The 17,574-nt window shown below is 43.0% G+C and overlaps 1 protein-coding gene across 1 annotated transcript in view; it reads left to right on the forward strand.

Moving 5' to 3' along the window:
* The window catches only part of GLI3 (GLI family zinc finger 3), a 309,607-nt gene extending 301,169 nt beyond the window's left edge, over window positions 1-8,438 (forward strand). Inside the window, exons 15-16 of the mRNA XM_056857509.1 lie at window positions 3,705-4,032; window positions 6,125-8,438. Of these exons, the coding sequence (XP_056713487.1) occupies window positions 3,705-4,032; window positions 6,125-8,394 (2,598 nt within the window). The 3' untranslated portion in view covers window positions 8,395-8,438. The remainder of the gene's footprint in view (window positions 1-3,704; window positions 4,033-6,124) is intronic.
* The last annotated feature ends 9,136 nt before the right edge of the window (window positions 8,439-17,574 follow it).

The following is a 17,574-nucleotide window of genomic DNA, read 5'->3' on the forward strand; positions in this document are numbered from 1 at the left end:
GGGTAATAAGGTGAGGGGATTTTAACTTCTCCATGGTTTTTTCATTGTTCCTTCTGAAAAAAACCCTGCTTGCTATTTGGGGGGCATTCTTAGTAGTTGAATCCATTCGTGACTTTAATTTTACACCAAATGGCATGTGATGCAGCTAGATTAGAGTCTAAATCTATATAAATGAGTATTCATTCACATGCACATCTGTGATCACTCTGTTTTGTGAATGCACTTAAATGTTGTGAACAACTTGTATGCTTCAAGAACAGACTTCTGGCCCTCGATTTCCTTTGTTCAGCTACAATGAAACTGCGGCAAGCAATGAATATAGCCACCCCAATAAGGCATTACTATTAATTGATCAATTTAAATATTGCCACTGCATATTTAAGTGAGGTTTACAGCCCGGTGCACATAACACAATGTTAATTGTGTGGCAACCCACCATCACACACACACACACACACACACACACAAATCTTCGTTTTGTTGCTGCTGACAGTACATTACCAACAAGAAACGCGTTCAAGATCATTTTGTTAAGATCTTTGAAACAATACTGATATGTTTAAAATTTCTAGTTAATTAGCCCAGGATAACAGTGTTAATACAGATCAAAAGCGGAAAGGCAATTCAGAACCCCAAACAAGTAAACTGCAAGAGAATATTCAGGAGGCTGTTCTTGAGAGCAAAATAATGTTGCATGCCTTAAAGCAGGGCCCAACTGTATGCCGCGATTCTACAGGGGCACAGGAAGAGTGCCAGTTATGGGATGGAGCACAGAATTCAGTGTTCTGATTTTTTTTTAAAAAAATTAAGAGCCCATTCCTGTATTAGCCCTTACAGCTCTGAAGATGTGGTTGAAAGTGCATGGGCCATACCTGCCGAAAGACAGAGGGGAAGTGAAACAAAGTTTCTGGTGATTGGTGGTTGGGCTTAATTTGGTTGCGTAGCTCATTGCTTTATCCCCATGACTAGTCAAAACTAAAATAAATTATACAAAATGGTAAAACTAAGTTGAGGGCCCCAGAGGAATCACAAGGGTAAATGCTTAGGAAAGTGGTGTGCCCCACCCCATCCCAGCGCTGACCTTGGGGTTCAGTTAGTAACTTCCTGTTCACCTAACCCTGAAGCTAAGCAATTTAGTGCTGCAGGCATTTGTACAGGATTTTGCAGCTAAGAAAGCTGCTCATGGTCCCTGAGTCTTAGTGGTATAATGCAGGAAGCCAGGAGGTGGTTTGTTTGTTTTTAATCTCTCTGTGTCAGGGAGATTGGGGTTGGGAAATGCATGTGTTCTCTGATACTATGAGCTGGGAGCCAGCTTGGTGTAGTGGTTAAGAGCGGTGGTTTGGTGCAATGGACTCTGATCTGGAGAACAGGTTTGATTCCCCACTCCTCCACATGAGTGAAGGATGCTAATCTGGTAAACTGGATTTGCTTCCCCACTCCTACACATGAAGCCAGCTGGGTGGACCTTGGGCTAGTCACAGCTCTATTAGAGCTCTCTCAGCCCCACCTACCTCACAGGGTGTCTGTTGTGGGCAGGGGAAGGTAAGGTGATTGTAAGCCAGTTTGATTCTTCCTTAAGTGGTAGAGAAAGTCGGCATATAAAAGCTAACTCTTCTTCTTCTGTTGTGGGAGGAAATTTGGAGGTAAGGCTTAGTGGGTGCTCCGTGGTAGAGCATCTGCTTTGCACGCAGATGGAGAGCCATGGTCAGTCAGAGTAGACAATACAGACCTTGACATTGATTCAGTATAAGGCAACTCCATCAGTAGTGGTTAAGAGCGGTGGACTCTAATCTAGAGAACCGGGTTTCATTCCCCACTCTTCCACATGAGCAGCAGACTAATCTGGTGAACCGGGTTGGTTTTCCCACTCCTTCACATGAAGCCAGCTGGGTGACGATGGGCTAGTCACAGTTCTCTTTGAACTGTCTCAGCCCCACCTACCTCACAAGGTGTCTGTTGTGAGGAGAGGAAGAGAAGGAGTTTGTAAACCGGTTTGATTCTCCTTAAAAGGCAAAGAAAATCGGCTGCTGCTGCTGCCTGAGGCATGCATGCCTCAAACCTCCTTTAATCATCCAAGTTGTTATAAACTTTTAAGGGCTCACTCAGGCCAATTTAGTTTTATTTTTTTTAGTGCAGATTGCACAGAGCTCAAGTCTTAATAAAGCTATTCTGATAATATCTTGATGATATGTCCTTAATTTGGGGGTGTCTTCTAAAACTCTTATGTCTGCTTATCTCTCTAAGATTACTTTAGGGTGAGGCTGTATTGATTACATGAACCATTTGAGTGAGAGAGATTGTTACAGAAACCTGATTATCACAGCAAGAAAATACAGTTTGTAACACATCTCTCCAAATTGTTCCTTGGAGGAAAATCTGTTTAGGCACGGTAGGTACAAAAACCATCATGTAGTGGGATCTCATCAGATTTCATAGGAAACGTGGCTTCCGCTGTCAGACACAGTGGAGGGCAAGCCTTCCAGGAGAGTGTTGCAAATGAGTAACATTTAAGCTACTAACCAGTGTAGGTATTATGCTGAGCTTCCCTGCTGGTGGACAGTTTCTGATAGCATAATGAAGAATCTGTGTTTTGACACAGGATCTGTGTTTTATTACAGCTGGACTTCTCAATGCCACACAAGACTTAGAGCTACTAGCTAGCGGTCTGCTAGCTTGATCTCTTGATGGTGAATGCATAAGATGCAACGTTGAAATAGGAGCTCATTGGAATATAGTTTGTAATAGCAACCCCTCCCCCCATTGGAACAGCCAATTTCCAGTCTCATAAAAGTTTTAGAGCCTCCCCCCCATTTTCAGGTTGCATTGTAGGAGTGGAGGAAGTATTTTTTTTTCCAGAGTCATAATTCACACTCAACCTTGACAGTGTAGAAAAAGTTATTCGGAGCCAGGACATGGTTCCTAAATGAGATTTTAAAGAATATATTAGAATTAAAATAATCTTTAAGAGATCTTTAAGGACACATGCATTTTCCTCTTATAATTCATGGGGACTTTAAAGCACTTATATTTCTTTAGAATATTCCCAGTATTTATAGGGTTCAACATTTTCTGAGAGAGAGGTTATTCTCCCTCTCTCTTTCTCAAGATACATTAGTGTACTAGCCCAGAAGGTGCTGATAACATTGTATTTGGGCACATCTGTGGGTAGGATTTCTACCTGCAGAGCACTACTTTCTCACCCCTCCCCTCCGGTTGCAACCCAAAATTCTCCCAGATGTTCCTGGTGGTACCCCAGGAGTAGCATTTCAAGGGGGCACTTTTGGCAGTAGTGGGAAGAGTAAGACAATAAAGTTTTGCTCCATAGCTAGAAATCCTTCCACCCACAAAAATGGTCCTCTGGATTGCAAACCAAATGATTCTAAAGCATCCTTCCCTCCATTTTTAAAGTGATGTGCCCTTTAAGGGAATATATAAAAATACTAGCATCCTTTTATTTATTTATAAGTGTGTTGTTCATACTCTGTATTACTATATTTGTAGCATCTTTTTCTGGCATCTTTATACTAGGCTAGATGGACCGTTAGTCTGATATGAGTCTTTTCTCAATAGTGAATTATGATTAGCTCTCAGATACGTTGCAAGCACCACATTCATTTGTTCAATTACTATCCTATCATCCTCCAATCCAAGCCTCATTCTGATCCTAATCATATTTTTTCTAACTCTTTTTCTCCTTTGAACAGACATCTCAGCCAAGCCCTGGTGGTCAGTCTACATGCAGCAGCGAACAGTCCCCCATCAGCAACTATTCCAACAATGGGATCGAGCTTAATCTGACCAGTAGAGGTAGTGTAGGAGACCTCAGCGTCATCGATGAAACCCCTATCATGGACTCTACCATTTCCACAGCAACCACGACACTTGGCTTACAAGCCAGGAGGAATATGACAGAGACCAAATGGATGGAGCAAGTCAAACTAGAAAGGTTGAAACAAATCAACGGAGTGCTTCCAAGACTGAACCCCATGCCGCCTTCCAAAGCCCCAACATTGCCACCTCTCATAGGAAATGGTGAGATCCTGCTGCGTTAATCATTCATATATGTAATAGTGATGGAGGGTCCACCTTGAACTTTCTGCAAATGGTCTGCACAAAAATATATAAATGTTTCAAAAACCATTTTTGAGTAGGGTGTCTACAATGCATGTGCAGACATCACGAGGGGGAAAGGTTGACATCTTGGGGCTGCACAAAAATATTTTTAAGACTGGGGATTTGGACGGAGAGAAGAAATGCTGCCCAGATGGCCAGTCGGGTGCATTGGGAAGGATGGAGGGAAAGGGACAATCGGGCAGGTGGCGAGGAGAGGGGATATAAAGACAGAAAAAGAGGGGAAGAAGTGGGGACAGATGCAGGAAGGAATGTATCCCAATCCCTGCAAGTACTTGCGGATTTCCACCTGGTATTTCTGTTCTCGACATCAGAGTTTCTGATTTTTAAGGTTTTAGAGAAGTGAGTAGCTGAACTGGATTCCCAAATAAGTCCTCCAAACTTGATACCAAATCGTGGAATATTATTAAGCTCTTCCCTGGCTAAGGTGGTCAATTAATGCTGACTCTGAGCTGAGCAATACAATCAGCAGAATCATGTGCCACAGCTTTGGCTGAGCTCCCCCAAGTCATCCGTTCTTGGAGGAGGAGTCTGCAATTTCCAGTAATTCTCCCCTCACATTGCAGACTCCCACTCTCCCCACTGTGCTATTCCTGGGGGTCTGTTGACCCCCAGAAACAAAAAGGGGACTTAGGGCTGCAGCAAGAGTGGGGAAAGCAGGATAATCCCACTCTACAAAGCCTGTAGATGTTCGGTTAAACACCAGCATGAAAGAAGTTTGCCATAAAATTCACCTTTCAAAAAATGTTCTTGCATCCAGAAACAATAAGGGGGAAAGCTAGAGTAGAGTTATATTTGTCATGAGAAGACATGGTAAATCTATGGAGTTTGGTCCAAAAGGTGTATAGATGGGCAATCATCACATATGGAATTATAAAACAAATCACCCTGAACACACTGAGCCCTGAATGTCTTGATACTGTTTCGTAACAGGCAGATTTTGATTTTGCCCAATTTTCCTCCTGGCATTGTTGCATAATATTCTATAAACCACTCAGCTACAGCTGTCCACAGAAAATATTTGTGGTATTTCTTATATCTGGCATAAGCCCATTCCAATAAAGGGAACTATATGAAAATAGATAATTTTTATTATTATTTATTTTACAGGGCAAAGAAACAGAATTGTTTTGAGCAGTGCACTAAATATATTTAGGATTTGTTTTTGGATTGCCCTAAATACTATCCACAATTGCATATTTTGCAGCTTTGGCATCCATTTCTTAAAATCTGGTTTGATTTAAAATGCAATTTACTAAAGTTGTGCTTAAAGACATACTGCATCATTTCTTAGTTTCAGTTGGTGGAGTCCCCCGTGGGACAGTGGAGTTAGGCAGACATAGACCTACTTCTCACTGAGGTACTGAACCCATGTCTGGACAATATCATTTCAGGCTGCAGTGAGGACTCACTGGTTGGCATGTTCCTCATAGAACAGATTCTCTCCCACCACATTGAAAGCTAGAAATCAGTGAGAAATCAGGTTCTAGACTAGCACGCTGGTTTGCTGTGGGCAAGGAAAAGTGTGCATTCAGTCATGTGAACTCCCACCCGCAGTCAGAAGTAACAGAGCCCAGGTACAGGTTTACCACTTCCATGAGAACAAAGTCAAACTAGTGGCCACAAGGCTCCATGTCACAGAGCTGGTGACTGAGCTAGGCACGGGGCAGCAGAGCCCCGGCTCTTTGGCTGACTCTTCATGTGTTGATACATCGGGACTGCCAAGTGCAGGGAGCTACAGTCAAGCAAGCTTTGTTTTGTATTACTCTGAGCCAATATCAGGCTCTTAGGCAATAGTTTGGTATTCACCTTACCAAGAATGCTGTTGTCCTGGATAGAAGAATGCTGTTGGCCCTGCTATCCACTTAGCTGTACAAAAATCTGAGACATTTAAAAGCTTTTTGACACAATCCGTTCTACAAGAGCTTTCTGCACTTCTCCTGGCTGCCTTTTAATTTTTATGCATTGACTTTTTCAAACCATTTCTTTCCAGGTACTCAGTCAAGCAACAGCTGCAATGTAGGAGGGAACGTGACTATTCTGCCCAACAGGAACGAACTCACAAACGTGGACATTACTGTGCTAAACATGCTGAACAGAAGGGACAGCAATACCAGCACAATTAGCTCAGCCTACATGAGCAGCCGTCGGTCGTCTGGGATTTCACCGTGTTTCTCCAGTCGGAGATCCAGCGACGCTTCACAGGGCGAGGGGAGGCTCCAGAACATCAGCGTCACTGACTCCTATGACCCGATTTCGACAGACGCTTCTCGGCGATCCAGCGAGGTCAGCCAGTGCGATGGTTTGCCAGGTCTTCTCAGCCTCACGCCTGCCCAGCAATACAGGCTGAAAGCCAAGTATGCAGCAGCTACTGGCGGGCCCCCACCAACACCACTGCCTAACATGGAGAGGATGAGCTTGAAAACAAGAATGGCGCTACTGGGCGACTGCAGGGAGTCTGGAATGTCACCTCTGCCCCCAGCGAATTCTCCTCGAAGATGCAGTGATGGTGGGACAAACGGTTACGGCAGGAGACACTTGCTGCATCACGACGTATTGGGCAATAGCACAAGGAGAGCGAGTGATCCTGTGAGACCAGTCTCCAACAACCTGTCTTTCCCCAGAGTCCAGCGGTTCAACAGTCTCAATAGTTTTAATCCTCCTGCTTTGCCTCCATCCGTGGAAAAGCGTAACTTCATCCTTCAGAACTACACCCGCTCCGATGGGGGCTTATTCCGCAACTTCTGTTCTCCTTGTCCTCCGAGCATCACTGAGAATGTGGTCATGGAGACTGCGACCATGGAGGCGGATGGCAGTCTGAATGATGAGGATCTCCTACCGGATGACGTGGTCCAGTATTTGAACTCTCAGAACCAGGGTTTGTACAACCAGCTGCCGAACAGCGGGTTAGACAACAACAAAGTGCAGCACGGGTCACTGTTGACAAACAACAACAGCTTTGACCAGTCCCCTCAACCAAACAACTCGGAGACCAGTAAAAATGATCTGCCAATTCAGTGGAATGAAGTAAGCTCAGGAAGTTCTGACTTATCTCCATCGAAATTAAAATGTGGGCAGCGTTCCATGCTCCAGCAGAATCAAAACCTGGGCCTGTATAACAACATGGTTGTCCAACAGCAGCACCATGGACTGGAGAGAAATTGTATGATCCAACAGAATGGCTACCAGCATCTACTAGACAACGGTGGCTCTTGCAGTTTACAGCAGAACATGATTGTGAACAATGACACCAGTCATTCTTACCACATGCCGTCAAACAAGGCACAGCTATATGGTGAAAGTATTGGCCGACAACCAACGGAAAACACATGTGACATGATGATTCAAGGGCAAAAGCTGAGAAATAATTACATGCCAGCAAATGGGAGTCAGCAAAATTGTGGCTACCCAGTGGTATCAGATGAGCAATCGACCAGTGTAATTAGCAGGATGCAGAGTAGAAACATGGCTGTCCAGGAGTACCTTCATAATCCACCAGCAGATGACCTCAGTCACTACCAAGAAGTAAACCATGCCAACAAAATGTTGCTGGAGCCAGTTGTAGCCCCTTCACAAGCCAGCCTTTACCAAGGCCCACAGAGTTGTATGCCACTCTCTCACAACATTGGAGTCCAGCCGGTAGGCCTGGGGACCACCAAAGGTTACCAGCCTTGTGCAAGCTACTGCGGCGTCAGACGGCAGAACGCATTAAGGAATAACCTGATGCGGCAACAAGGACACATTAAGGATGCCAATCAGCCACACAGGGTAAATGGCATCAAGATAGAGTCTCAAGATCAGTCGCAACAGTTCTGCTCTAACATGCAGAATTACTCTGGTCAGTTGTATGACCAAACCACAGGGTTTAGCCAGCAAGCTCTGAAAACAGGTGCTTTCCCCCTTTCAGAATCCAACTGCATGCTGCAGGAGACTGGTAATGCAAATTCGTCAGAGCTGCTTTCCCCCGGGGCCAACCAGGTGACAAGCACAGTTGACAGCATAGATGCCAGCAGTCTTGAAGGTGTGCAGATTGATTTTGACGCTATCATAGATGATGGTGACCACGCCAGCTTAATTTCAGAAGCCCTCAGTCCCAGCATCATTCAGAATCTCTCCCACAATTCCTCTCGCCTCACCACTCCCCGAGCGTCTCTTACATTCCCGGGAATGCCCATAAGCACAACCAACATGGCTATTGGGGACATGAATTCTTTGTTGACCTCACTTGCAGAAGAAAGCAAGTTTCTTGCTGTTATGCAATAGACATAAACAAGTTAGGAAATGGAAGATATTAAAAAGGAACTCATTTTTTTAGTTGTTTTAAGTACTTTAGCAGTCTCATCTCACCTAATTGGGATGTGTTTCAAGTATATTCCTTTTATGGAATACGAACTCTAAAAAACCCTAAAGTGTTCTAGGGAGAAACTGTCTTCCGTTTCAGTTTTAAATCAGTATTGTTACACCCACACTTCCTTTTTTTTTATTTGTAATGTTTCTATGGCTCTCTTTATTTTATTTTAATTTTTGTTGTTGCTTTTTGTCATGGTAAACCAATGTAAATGTGTGATGTGCATGTCAGTTTATTTTTTAAGAAAGATCTGTTGAAATGATTTTACAACTTCCTGCGTAGTCGAAAGGAAACAGTCTTGTGGGGGCAGTTGCCAGCATTCTTATACATTTGTGTTCTAAAGTGTAGGAACACAATGACCCAAGGAAAGATATAAACAACTTCAGTTCTATTGCTCTAGATCAGTGGCTTCCAAACCTTCAAAGAACCCATTCCGCATCAGCTTGCCTGCTGCAAAATTGCTGCAGTGAAGAGTTTATAGCATCCTTTGAGGGTGCACAGTCAGGTCATGTAGAGTGCTGGATTGGTCTGTTAGGGCTCATCTGAGAGTGCATCCTGTAGAGAGCCAGTATGGTGTAGCAGTTAAGAACGGGGGTTTGGAGCGGTGGACTCTGATCTGGAGAACCGGGTTTGATTCCCCACTCCTCCACATGAGCAGCGAACTCTAATCTGGTGAACCAGGTTGGTTTCCCCACTCCTGCCTATGAAGCCAGCTGGGTGACCTTGGGTTAGTCACAGCTCTCTTAGAGCTCTCTCAGCCCCACCTACCTCACAGGGTGTCTATTGTGGGGAAGGGAAGGTGATTGTAAGCCGGTTTGATTCTTCTTTAAGTGGTAGAGAAAGTAGGCATATACAAACCAACTCTTTTTCTTCTTCCTCACTACTAGCTGCAAACTGCAGGAGAATATCAGTTGGCAGTGGCTAAGTTGTCTTTCATGGAAGCTTGTTTACTATTACAGTCGGCCTCATTGCAGAATCCCCGATAAGTTTCCAAGGAACTCTAATATTTCTAGCTAGCAGGGCTATGGCTCAGTGATAGAGCATCTGCTTTGCATGCAGTAAGTCAAAGGGTCAATCCTGGCACCTCCAGTTACAAAAAGATCAGGTAGTAGTTGATGTGAAAGACCCCCAAAGAGCTGCTGCCAGTCAGATTAGACAGTACTGATCTCGAGTGACGAATGGTATGACTCTGGAAAGCAGCTTCATGTGTTTCCCAAAGCACAGTTTGGAAGCCACCGCTCAAGAGTGGGAAAAAATATATTTCATAAACAGAAAAAATCTGAAACATATTCCAGGAAAAAGAGAGTGTCTTCTAAAGTCACTGCAAAACAGCTGGCTGCCTACTATTTCTAAAACACCAGAGTACAATAATCCTCACTCTCTTCATTCGCCACAAAATGCCAATCTTGAATAATTGTACTGTAACCTTTCTTATCTGAGACTTAACTTTAAACACAAGTCGCACTTTTAAGCAGGTGTAGTTCCAATTTTTGGCATTGTCCTCCGCACGATATGCAAGAAGAGGTTTAGAAGCTAAAGTAATATTGAGATGTCTGCCTGATTATAAACACACACATTAATTGGAGCCCCCTAGGGTTTTTTATTTTTGCCATCAGGTCATAGCTGACTATGACAACCCCATGGGGTTTTCAGGGCAAGAAACATTCAGAGGTGGTTTGCCATTGCCTGCCTCTGTGTTGCAACCCTGGGCTTCCATGGTGGTCTCATTCAAATACTAACCAGGGCCAACCTTGCTTACTTCCAAGATCTGGCTAGCCTGGGCTATCCAGGTCAGGGCCTCTAGGGTTTACTACATATTAAACCTGAACAGTGGAGCTTTGGTCTCACAAAAATCCTGTTGGAGTGACATCATTCCGAATAGCCTGTTACAGGAAGGACTGAACAATATCAGGTCATTGAGAAAGAGACTGGAGCATGTTAGGCATGTCACATGGAAGCCAAGGCTAAACATACCATACAGCTGGCCTTGGATAACCCAGCCCAGTTGTAACCCAAACATACAGAATGTATCTGGTTTCATGTTTTCTTTGAGGCATCAGTGTACCAACATTTCATCTCTTAACAACAACACAGATAGTGTTCCTACTGATCTAAGGGTCTACTGCTCAATAACAAAACTACTCTTTTCTCTAGGAGGGTCTGAATAGGATATATAATGGCATTATGTCACCTGAGTCCTGTTCTGAATGCTCGGTGTGGAGATCCAATAGCTTCTACAGTCCAGTTTCCCCCCAACCTCCTCATGTTTCTCTGCCATTTTGCTTGCTTCTCTTGTGCTATGACAGAGCCCAATGCAAAAATTAAGCACGCTTAAGCCCATTAATTGCAATCAGCTAAAGCATTTTTAATTAACCATGTGTGATTTGGGACTCTTAACGTAATATTCTTAATGGCAGTCAACTACCTACTGCTATGGTCCAAAGAACTATCAGTGGAGAATCTCTGTTAATGAGGTGGATAATCATTATTAAGAAAACAAAGGTTATTCCAGATGGGCAAACTGAGGAAGTTTCATTTCCATCCTAGATAAAAAGTTTTAAATCAGGTTTTTATTTTTTGAACTGCCAAGCAAGTTTGAGTTCCACTGGTCTCAAACGAGTCCTGATAGACTTGGAGAGCCAGGTTGTCATTTTCCCCTAGAGTTAAACAGCTACACTGCTTCTGCAACCCTCGGGCCTGCATAATGTTATCAGTTGTGTACCAAATTTCTTACATTTAAAACTTGAGGGGTGTTGACAGTACTATGATTCGAACCTGCCTGATTGCATCTAGTAATAATTGTGTTAGATGAGATGATTGGATTGATAATTTCACTTGGTCATAGAAAATGAGTTTTAGCTGCCTCATATTCTAACTCCCTTTTCTCTGAAGACCACCATAAACCCTTCTGCCTGGTGGCACTCCACACATAGGCCATAACATTTCAAAACAACTCACCATACTGATATCCGTAATTATGTAGAGAATCTCCAGGGCAGTGGCAGACATTCCTAGTAGGAGTTGATGTGGAATCTTCCTTACGTTCACTGCTTTGTGTATGATTAATTCTAGTTACCATCATTTTAGATACCTTTCTGAGGTAAAAGCTGGAAAGATATGAATGTTAGATAAACCAGTTACAAACAGATTCAGGTTTATTCCATATGGCCAAAGGCCATTACAAGAACTGATAAAAATCCATATAACAATCATTGATAAAAGTTACATTTTGATAACAAATTAAAACTCAACAAATAAGAAAGCCAAAGTATTGAACCATCACAGGTAACATTTGTGTCTAGAAGGTATTCTGAGTTATATGTTAAAGTTAATTTATAGCAGTTGATCTTTGTTGAATTTTGTACTTTAGGGCCCCTTCCAATTTTACCTTTGAGTCATGGGAGCTTCAGAATGTATCTCTTTTGATTCATTCCCATAACATCCGGGTTACATGGAATGCAGCTCCTTCAGTGCAAATTCGACCACTATCAGCATTGCACCAAATGGCAACTGGAGACAGAGGCCAAGGTCTTCCAACATCACTGAGAGGACATTCTGTAGACGTTCCACACATTGTGAAAATAATGTTGAATCGGAAAGTTAGCTGGAGATTAAACTTTCCAGTTCTCTGCCTATTCTGTTTACGGGTACAGTCCTACCATAAGTTAGGAAGTCAGTTAAGACTTGAGAAAATAGGTACAGAGCCAGGACCTAGCAGTTTAGCTCATGGTTTATTTCCCCCCCCCTTCACATTAGTTGTCCCACTGAACTTATGCCCACACTATCAGCATTTCTTTAAAAAATCAGCCATATTATTTATTTACCTGACCCTTTTCATGATGGTTTAAAATTGCTTGTTATGGTACTATGAAGAAGCAAACATTGAAGGCTGAATTTTAGAGTCCTCCATCTAATTAGACAGTCTTCAGGCAAAACACACTGCCAAGTCACATCCTCCCGGCACATCAGGACAAGAATCTTGGAGAGAGTTGGTATGTTCACTGGGCTTCCTGTTGGCCTAGTTTTCTGTTTTATGTGTACCCTGCAATGCCTCATGCTGTGTCAGAAACTGTTTCTGAAACACACACACACCATTTTTGCTTGGGCAGTGTTGGGACCTGTGGATGGAATGGAGAACTTGGAGACTCGTGGCATGCATGCCTTCTGGAGCCCAGCCAGCATGAGGACAGCTAAGTCATAGCTGTCAGTCTCAGTGTTATGGGAATGTCCTCCTCCTCCTCACTAAAGACTGAGCCTGTTTTTTTAAGAAGCTCTGTAAAAGACCACCTCTGCTGACTGATTTCCAAGGGCCAGGTGTAGACATGTTAATGAATAGTTTTCTATTTCCCCTGCCACATACTTTCACAGTGTGTTAGGCTGTAAGGAAGAAGAAAAACCAACCATTCAGTGGCATACCTCATCCAACGTACCAATAAATAACTCATGCTGTGTGCAATATACCTAAAAGACCATCACCACAGACCATGCTGGCCATAAGTATGGCAGCGCATGCCCAGTTCAGTTCACAAGCAAATCCACTTGGGAGGATAGGCTCTTGAGTTTTTAATGGCAGAAACCTTAAAACACAGCAACATAGGAACAGCAGTGGTTATTGTTTACTTTTATAAGTGTTACTTTGTTGACCTTCACGTGTAATATCCCCGGATGTGTCAGTTTGCCCCATGGGAAACCCACCACCACCACCACCATCACCACAGTTGTGGAACTCCCTGCCAGTGGATGTGGTGATCACCATGACATAGATGATTTTAAAAAGAGGATTAGATGGATTCATTCAGGATAGGTCCATCGATGGCTACTAGCCATGGTGACAATAAGGATCCTCTGTGTTAAACCTCTGAATGGCAGGAGGCAACATTGGTCTCTGTGCTCTGTTGACTCTTCGGGGCAGCTGGTCGGCCGCTGTGTGAAACAGGCTGTCAAACTACATGGACCATTGGTCTGATCCAACAGGCCTTTTCTTATCAATTGTTTACACAAGGTACAGTTGGGATCTACAAAACCAATATCAGGCTATACCTAAATCTGCAGTCCCAAGGAACTCAGTCCCCCTTATGAGTAAAGATCGCTATGACTGGGTGGCTAAGAAGCCTCTCAGCATATCCCTGAACCCCAACACAATGGAGCTGTACATTGAAGCTGCAGTTTTGACTTCCTGTGCTTGCTGAGTGGAAGTCTTAATATGGTACTATGTATTCAGTGTAGGCTTCTGATCCTTGGTTGTTTCTGTTTCAAATATGTTTTCCTTTTTCAATAATACCATGAGGCTGTTGGATAAATAAATCATACAGGTGTGTTATCCTACAAGCTACACACTTTAACCATTCAATAGTATTTCTGTTCTTGTAATGGATGTGCCTTATTTGAGTTGACCTGATAAAATTGGGGGCAAAGGTGGGGGGGCGGTTGCGACCAAAAATTGTGCCAAATTTTAGTTCTAAGACTATGTGTACAATTCAGCAAATAGCACATACCAGTGTTAATAAGACTGTCCAAAATACTGTCTTGTGAATCTTGGGCATTCACATATTATTGTCCATTGTCCTCTTTGGCAAAGTTAACTGTTGTCAGTCTGCAGGTCTGTAAGATATAAAAAAAAATGTTCATTTTTTTCCACCTCAGCTTTTTGTTTGTTTTTTACTTTTATAAAAAGCGTAATCTCTCTCTTTTTAAAAAAAATGTAAATACATTTACATACAGTAGGAATAGTGTCCAGATGTAAGAGACCTTTAGCGGTCTTTGTTTGATAAACCTGCATTTATGATCTGATGTTCTCTGAGCCTTGGATCAGTCGGAAAGGTCTGTAGCACTGTGTACATATCAGCTGTACTGGGGCTTTCAGAACCACTTAGCCCTTTTGTAACAAGGAATAAAATGTTTCTTACAGTGTCAATAAAAACATTGTTTGTACTTAAGCACCCTGCTTTTATCTTTATCTTTAAAAGTGACTCGGGGAGGGCAAGAGTTACGTATAAATAATGGTTGCCACGTTTCTAGTCCCCATGATTGTGAAAAAAGACAGGGAAGGAAGCAGCAGATCCATCCAGAGCTCTCTCTGAGTTCCAAGTGGCAGAGCATCTGCTTGGCATGCAGAAGGTACCGGGTTCAATAACCAGCATCTCCAGTTAAAAGGACCAGGCAGCAGGTGATGAGAAAGATCACTCCCTGAGACCGTAGAGAGCCACTGCCAGTCTGATTAGATATTACTGACCTTGAAGGACCCATGATCTGATTCAGTAAAAGGCAGCTTTGTGTATTCGTGTGATCAGGATAATGTTCAAGCTTTATATTCTTTTTCCAACGTAATAAATTTTCATTAAGAAAAACAGAAATCTTTTTAAGAGCACTATCATAAAGATTGTTATCATGCAAATAATCAACCAGTAGTTTAAAAAGAAGAGTGCTTTCTTAGGAATACCTAGATTAGCAAATGTCGTTTCAGATCAATCCCAATGTGTGCATGGGAGGAGGTCCCCCCAGGGAGCCCACTGAGATGTTCTTATCTCTCCAGCTGTCAGCTAAGTATTCATTGCACACTTTAATTCATCTGGCCTCGATGGACCAAGGGTCTGATTCAGTAGAGGACAGATGCATGTGTACCTGGGTAGGAGCACCATATGCAATCTATATGAGTGTGCTGAGATGCCATTGGGAATTAAAGAGAATGGGCCAGACATGAGTAGGAGAGCGCCATGTGCGCATCAGAACCCCTGAGCATGCAACACATTACTGGACTGATATAAGCCTCTAAAAATTTTAGTGCTTGGGTATAGAGCATTGCTTTCTGCATCTGTGTATTCTTTAAAAGTGCTCCCAAGGCCTGTCTCAAGTCTTTCGGTTTTTTTATTAGGGTTTTTTTTTACCCTGGTTTTCTTCCACTGTGGGGGACCCAAATCATAGGGATGCCAGCCTCCAGGTGGGAACTGGGGATTCCCCAGAATTACAACTCATCTCCAAACTATAGAGATCAGGTTCCCTGGAGAAAATGGATGCTTTGGGGGCGGGGGGTGGACTCTGGCATTATGCCCCCTAAAAATCCTCTCCTCATTTGGTTCAGATGCACCAGTGTTTACAGCCCATATACGTACAGTGATTTTAACAGTGCTATAGTTACGTCTAAGCCCACTGACTTCAGTGAACATGCTTTGCTTAGGATTGCACTATTAGTGAGCAGTACAGCAGTCAGATATGGTTTGACGCTGTCCCAGCATGATTATTTGTCCTCTAATTGAATTGGTCTCGCAGAAATATTTTCCGGTATTGTTTAGAAGAGGGATAAATAAACCAAATGACTTGAGACTGGCTTAGAAGTACCAACCTTGCTGAACATGTGGGCAAACTTGAAATTTTTAGAGCAGGTAGTAGACACTATAACGAAAGGGCTACCATGGGATGGATGGGACCAAACACTGGCTGCCGTGAGGGCAGTGTCCACTCTCAAAATGTGAGATTCCACAAAAATGTTAGGAGGTTCCAACAGAAGCATCTTTCTATCATGGAGACATCCATTTTGAATGTGTCCTCCCTGTAGCTACCCAGGTGATGCCCAGGTTCTCTGAAGCACTTCCTACTGCAATGAGGGGGAGGAAAGTCAGGCTCTTAGCTTTGGAGGAGAAAGTAATCACCATGAACCATATTGGTGCATGCCATGGCATCCACAGGCACTACATCATGGGGCACTGGTTTAAAATGCTTTGAGCCTACTGTCAAATGCATTAATCATCCAGCCAAAGGACTTTGCTGGTAAAACCATCACGTTGATGCAAATGCAAAGGATTCTGCTCAGGTAAACATCAATAGGAATTTAAAGGGAAATTAATTCAACCAGATTATCAACATTCCTGGGGGGTAGAGAAAGGTTTCACATCTTGAAAGTGAATTTAGAAGTGTAGGCATTTTGAAGGAAGTTAAAGGAATTTCTGTAATACTCCCATTTTTCAGGAGAGTGGTTTGCATTTCTACTGGCAGAATGCCGTGAGGATAAATGAAAGAAGCCCTGAAAATATTACTCAAATTACAAATCAGTATTAACCTGCCAGGTTGCAGTGTGCTCTGTATGCTAACCAGGGCTAAAATGAAGATTCAGGCCATGCTTTACACTATGTAACAGATTGGCCTTTGGGTATTACACCTCAATTGGACAATTTGCCATAATAAAGATGTGCATAAATTTTACTTGCAAATCTGAAACAAAGGAGGTCCCCCCACAAGGCTGTTGGGACTCAAATCTGCAGCAAGCCCTGACCAGTGAGATATCAGGTAAGGACACAGTTGATGTACCACAACTCAACTTTGGCTAAGAGCAAGCTTACAAATAGGGGTGTGCACCATTTTTCCAGTATTTTTCACGTTTAATAGACTCAGAATTTTTTTAGAAAAATCTGAAAAAAGCCAAAACCCCATAGCTATGGGGGTTTTCGACTTTTTTTGGAAATTCAAAATCTTTCGGGTCTATTAAACCTGAACCTGAAAAATTCCGCTCTGCCTCCAAACTCCATGTGGTTCTTGGGAGGTGGCCAAGCAGCACAGAACTGACCCCTGGCCTCAGCCAGCCAGTAGGTAAGGGAGGGGGGAGAGGGAGGGGGGAAGGGATATCCTCGCAGTCTTTTTTTTTTTTGATGGCAGCAAGCCCAAAGCAGCCTGGAAAAAGCTGGGAAAATTTTGGCACTATTCGGGATTTGCTTTTCAACTCCCTTAAATCACTGCCCATTTTTGGGTAGGAAAAATAATCCAGAAAATACCAATAAGGTATTTTTCAGGGGTTTTCAGTTCAGCTCTGCTGAATGAACACCCCTATTTATAAAGCAAAAAGGAAATGCTTAAACACTAGATTCCGAGTGGATCCAAAGTTTCAGAGTAAGGTTTACTTGTTTCTCAGTGGGGGCCCATGCGCGATTGCCTTTGTCTCCCTCCACAACTTCCCAGCACACTGGCAGATGCTGAAGCTGCTACATCCTAGTTTTTAGCAAACCCAGTTTATGCCTCTTTCCCACATATTTTTTTTAAAAAACAGATACATAACCCATGTACCTGTAATATGGGAAGGATTTCTATATACGTAAACTGCAGCTTAA

The sequence above is a fragment of the Euleptes europaea genome, chromosome 11 (assembly GCF_029931775.1).
Source record: "Euleptes europaea isolate rEulEur1 chromosome 11, rEulEur1.hap1, whole genome shotgun sequence".
Classification (NCBI taxonomy): domain Eukaryota; kingdom Metazoa; phylum Chordata; class Lepidosauria; order Squamata; family Sphaerodactylidae; genus Euleptes; species Euleptes europaea.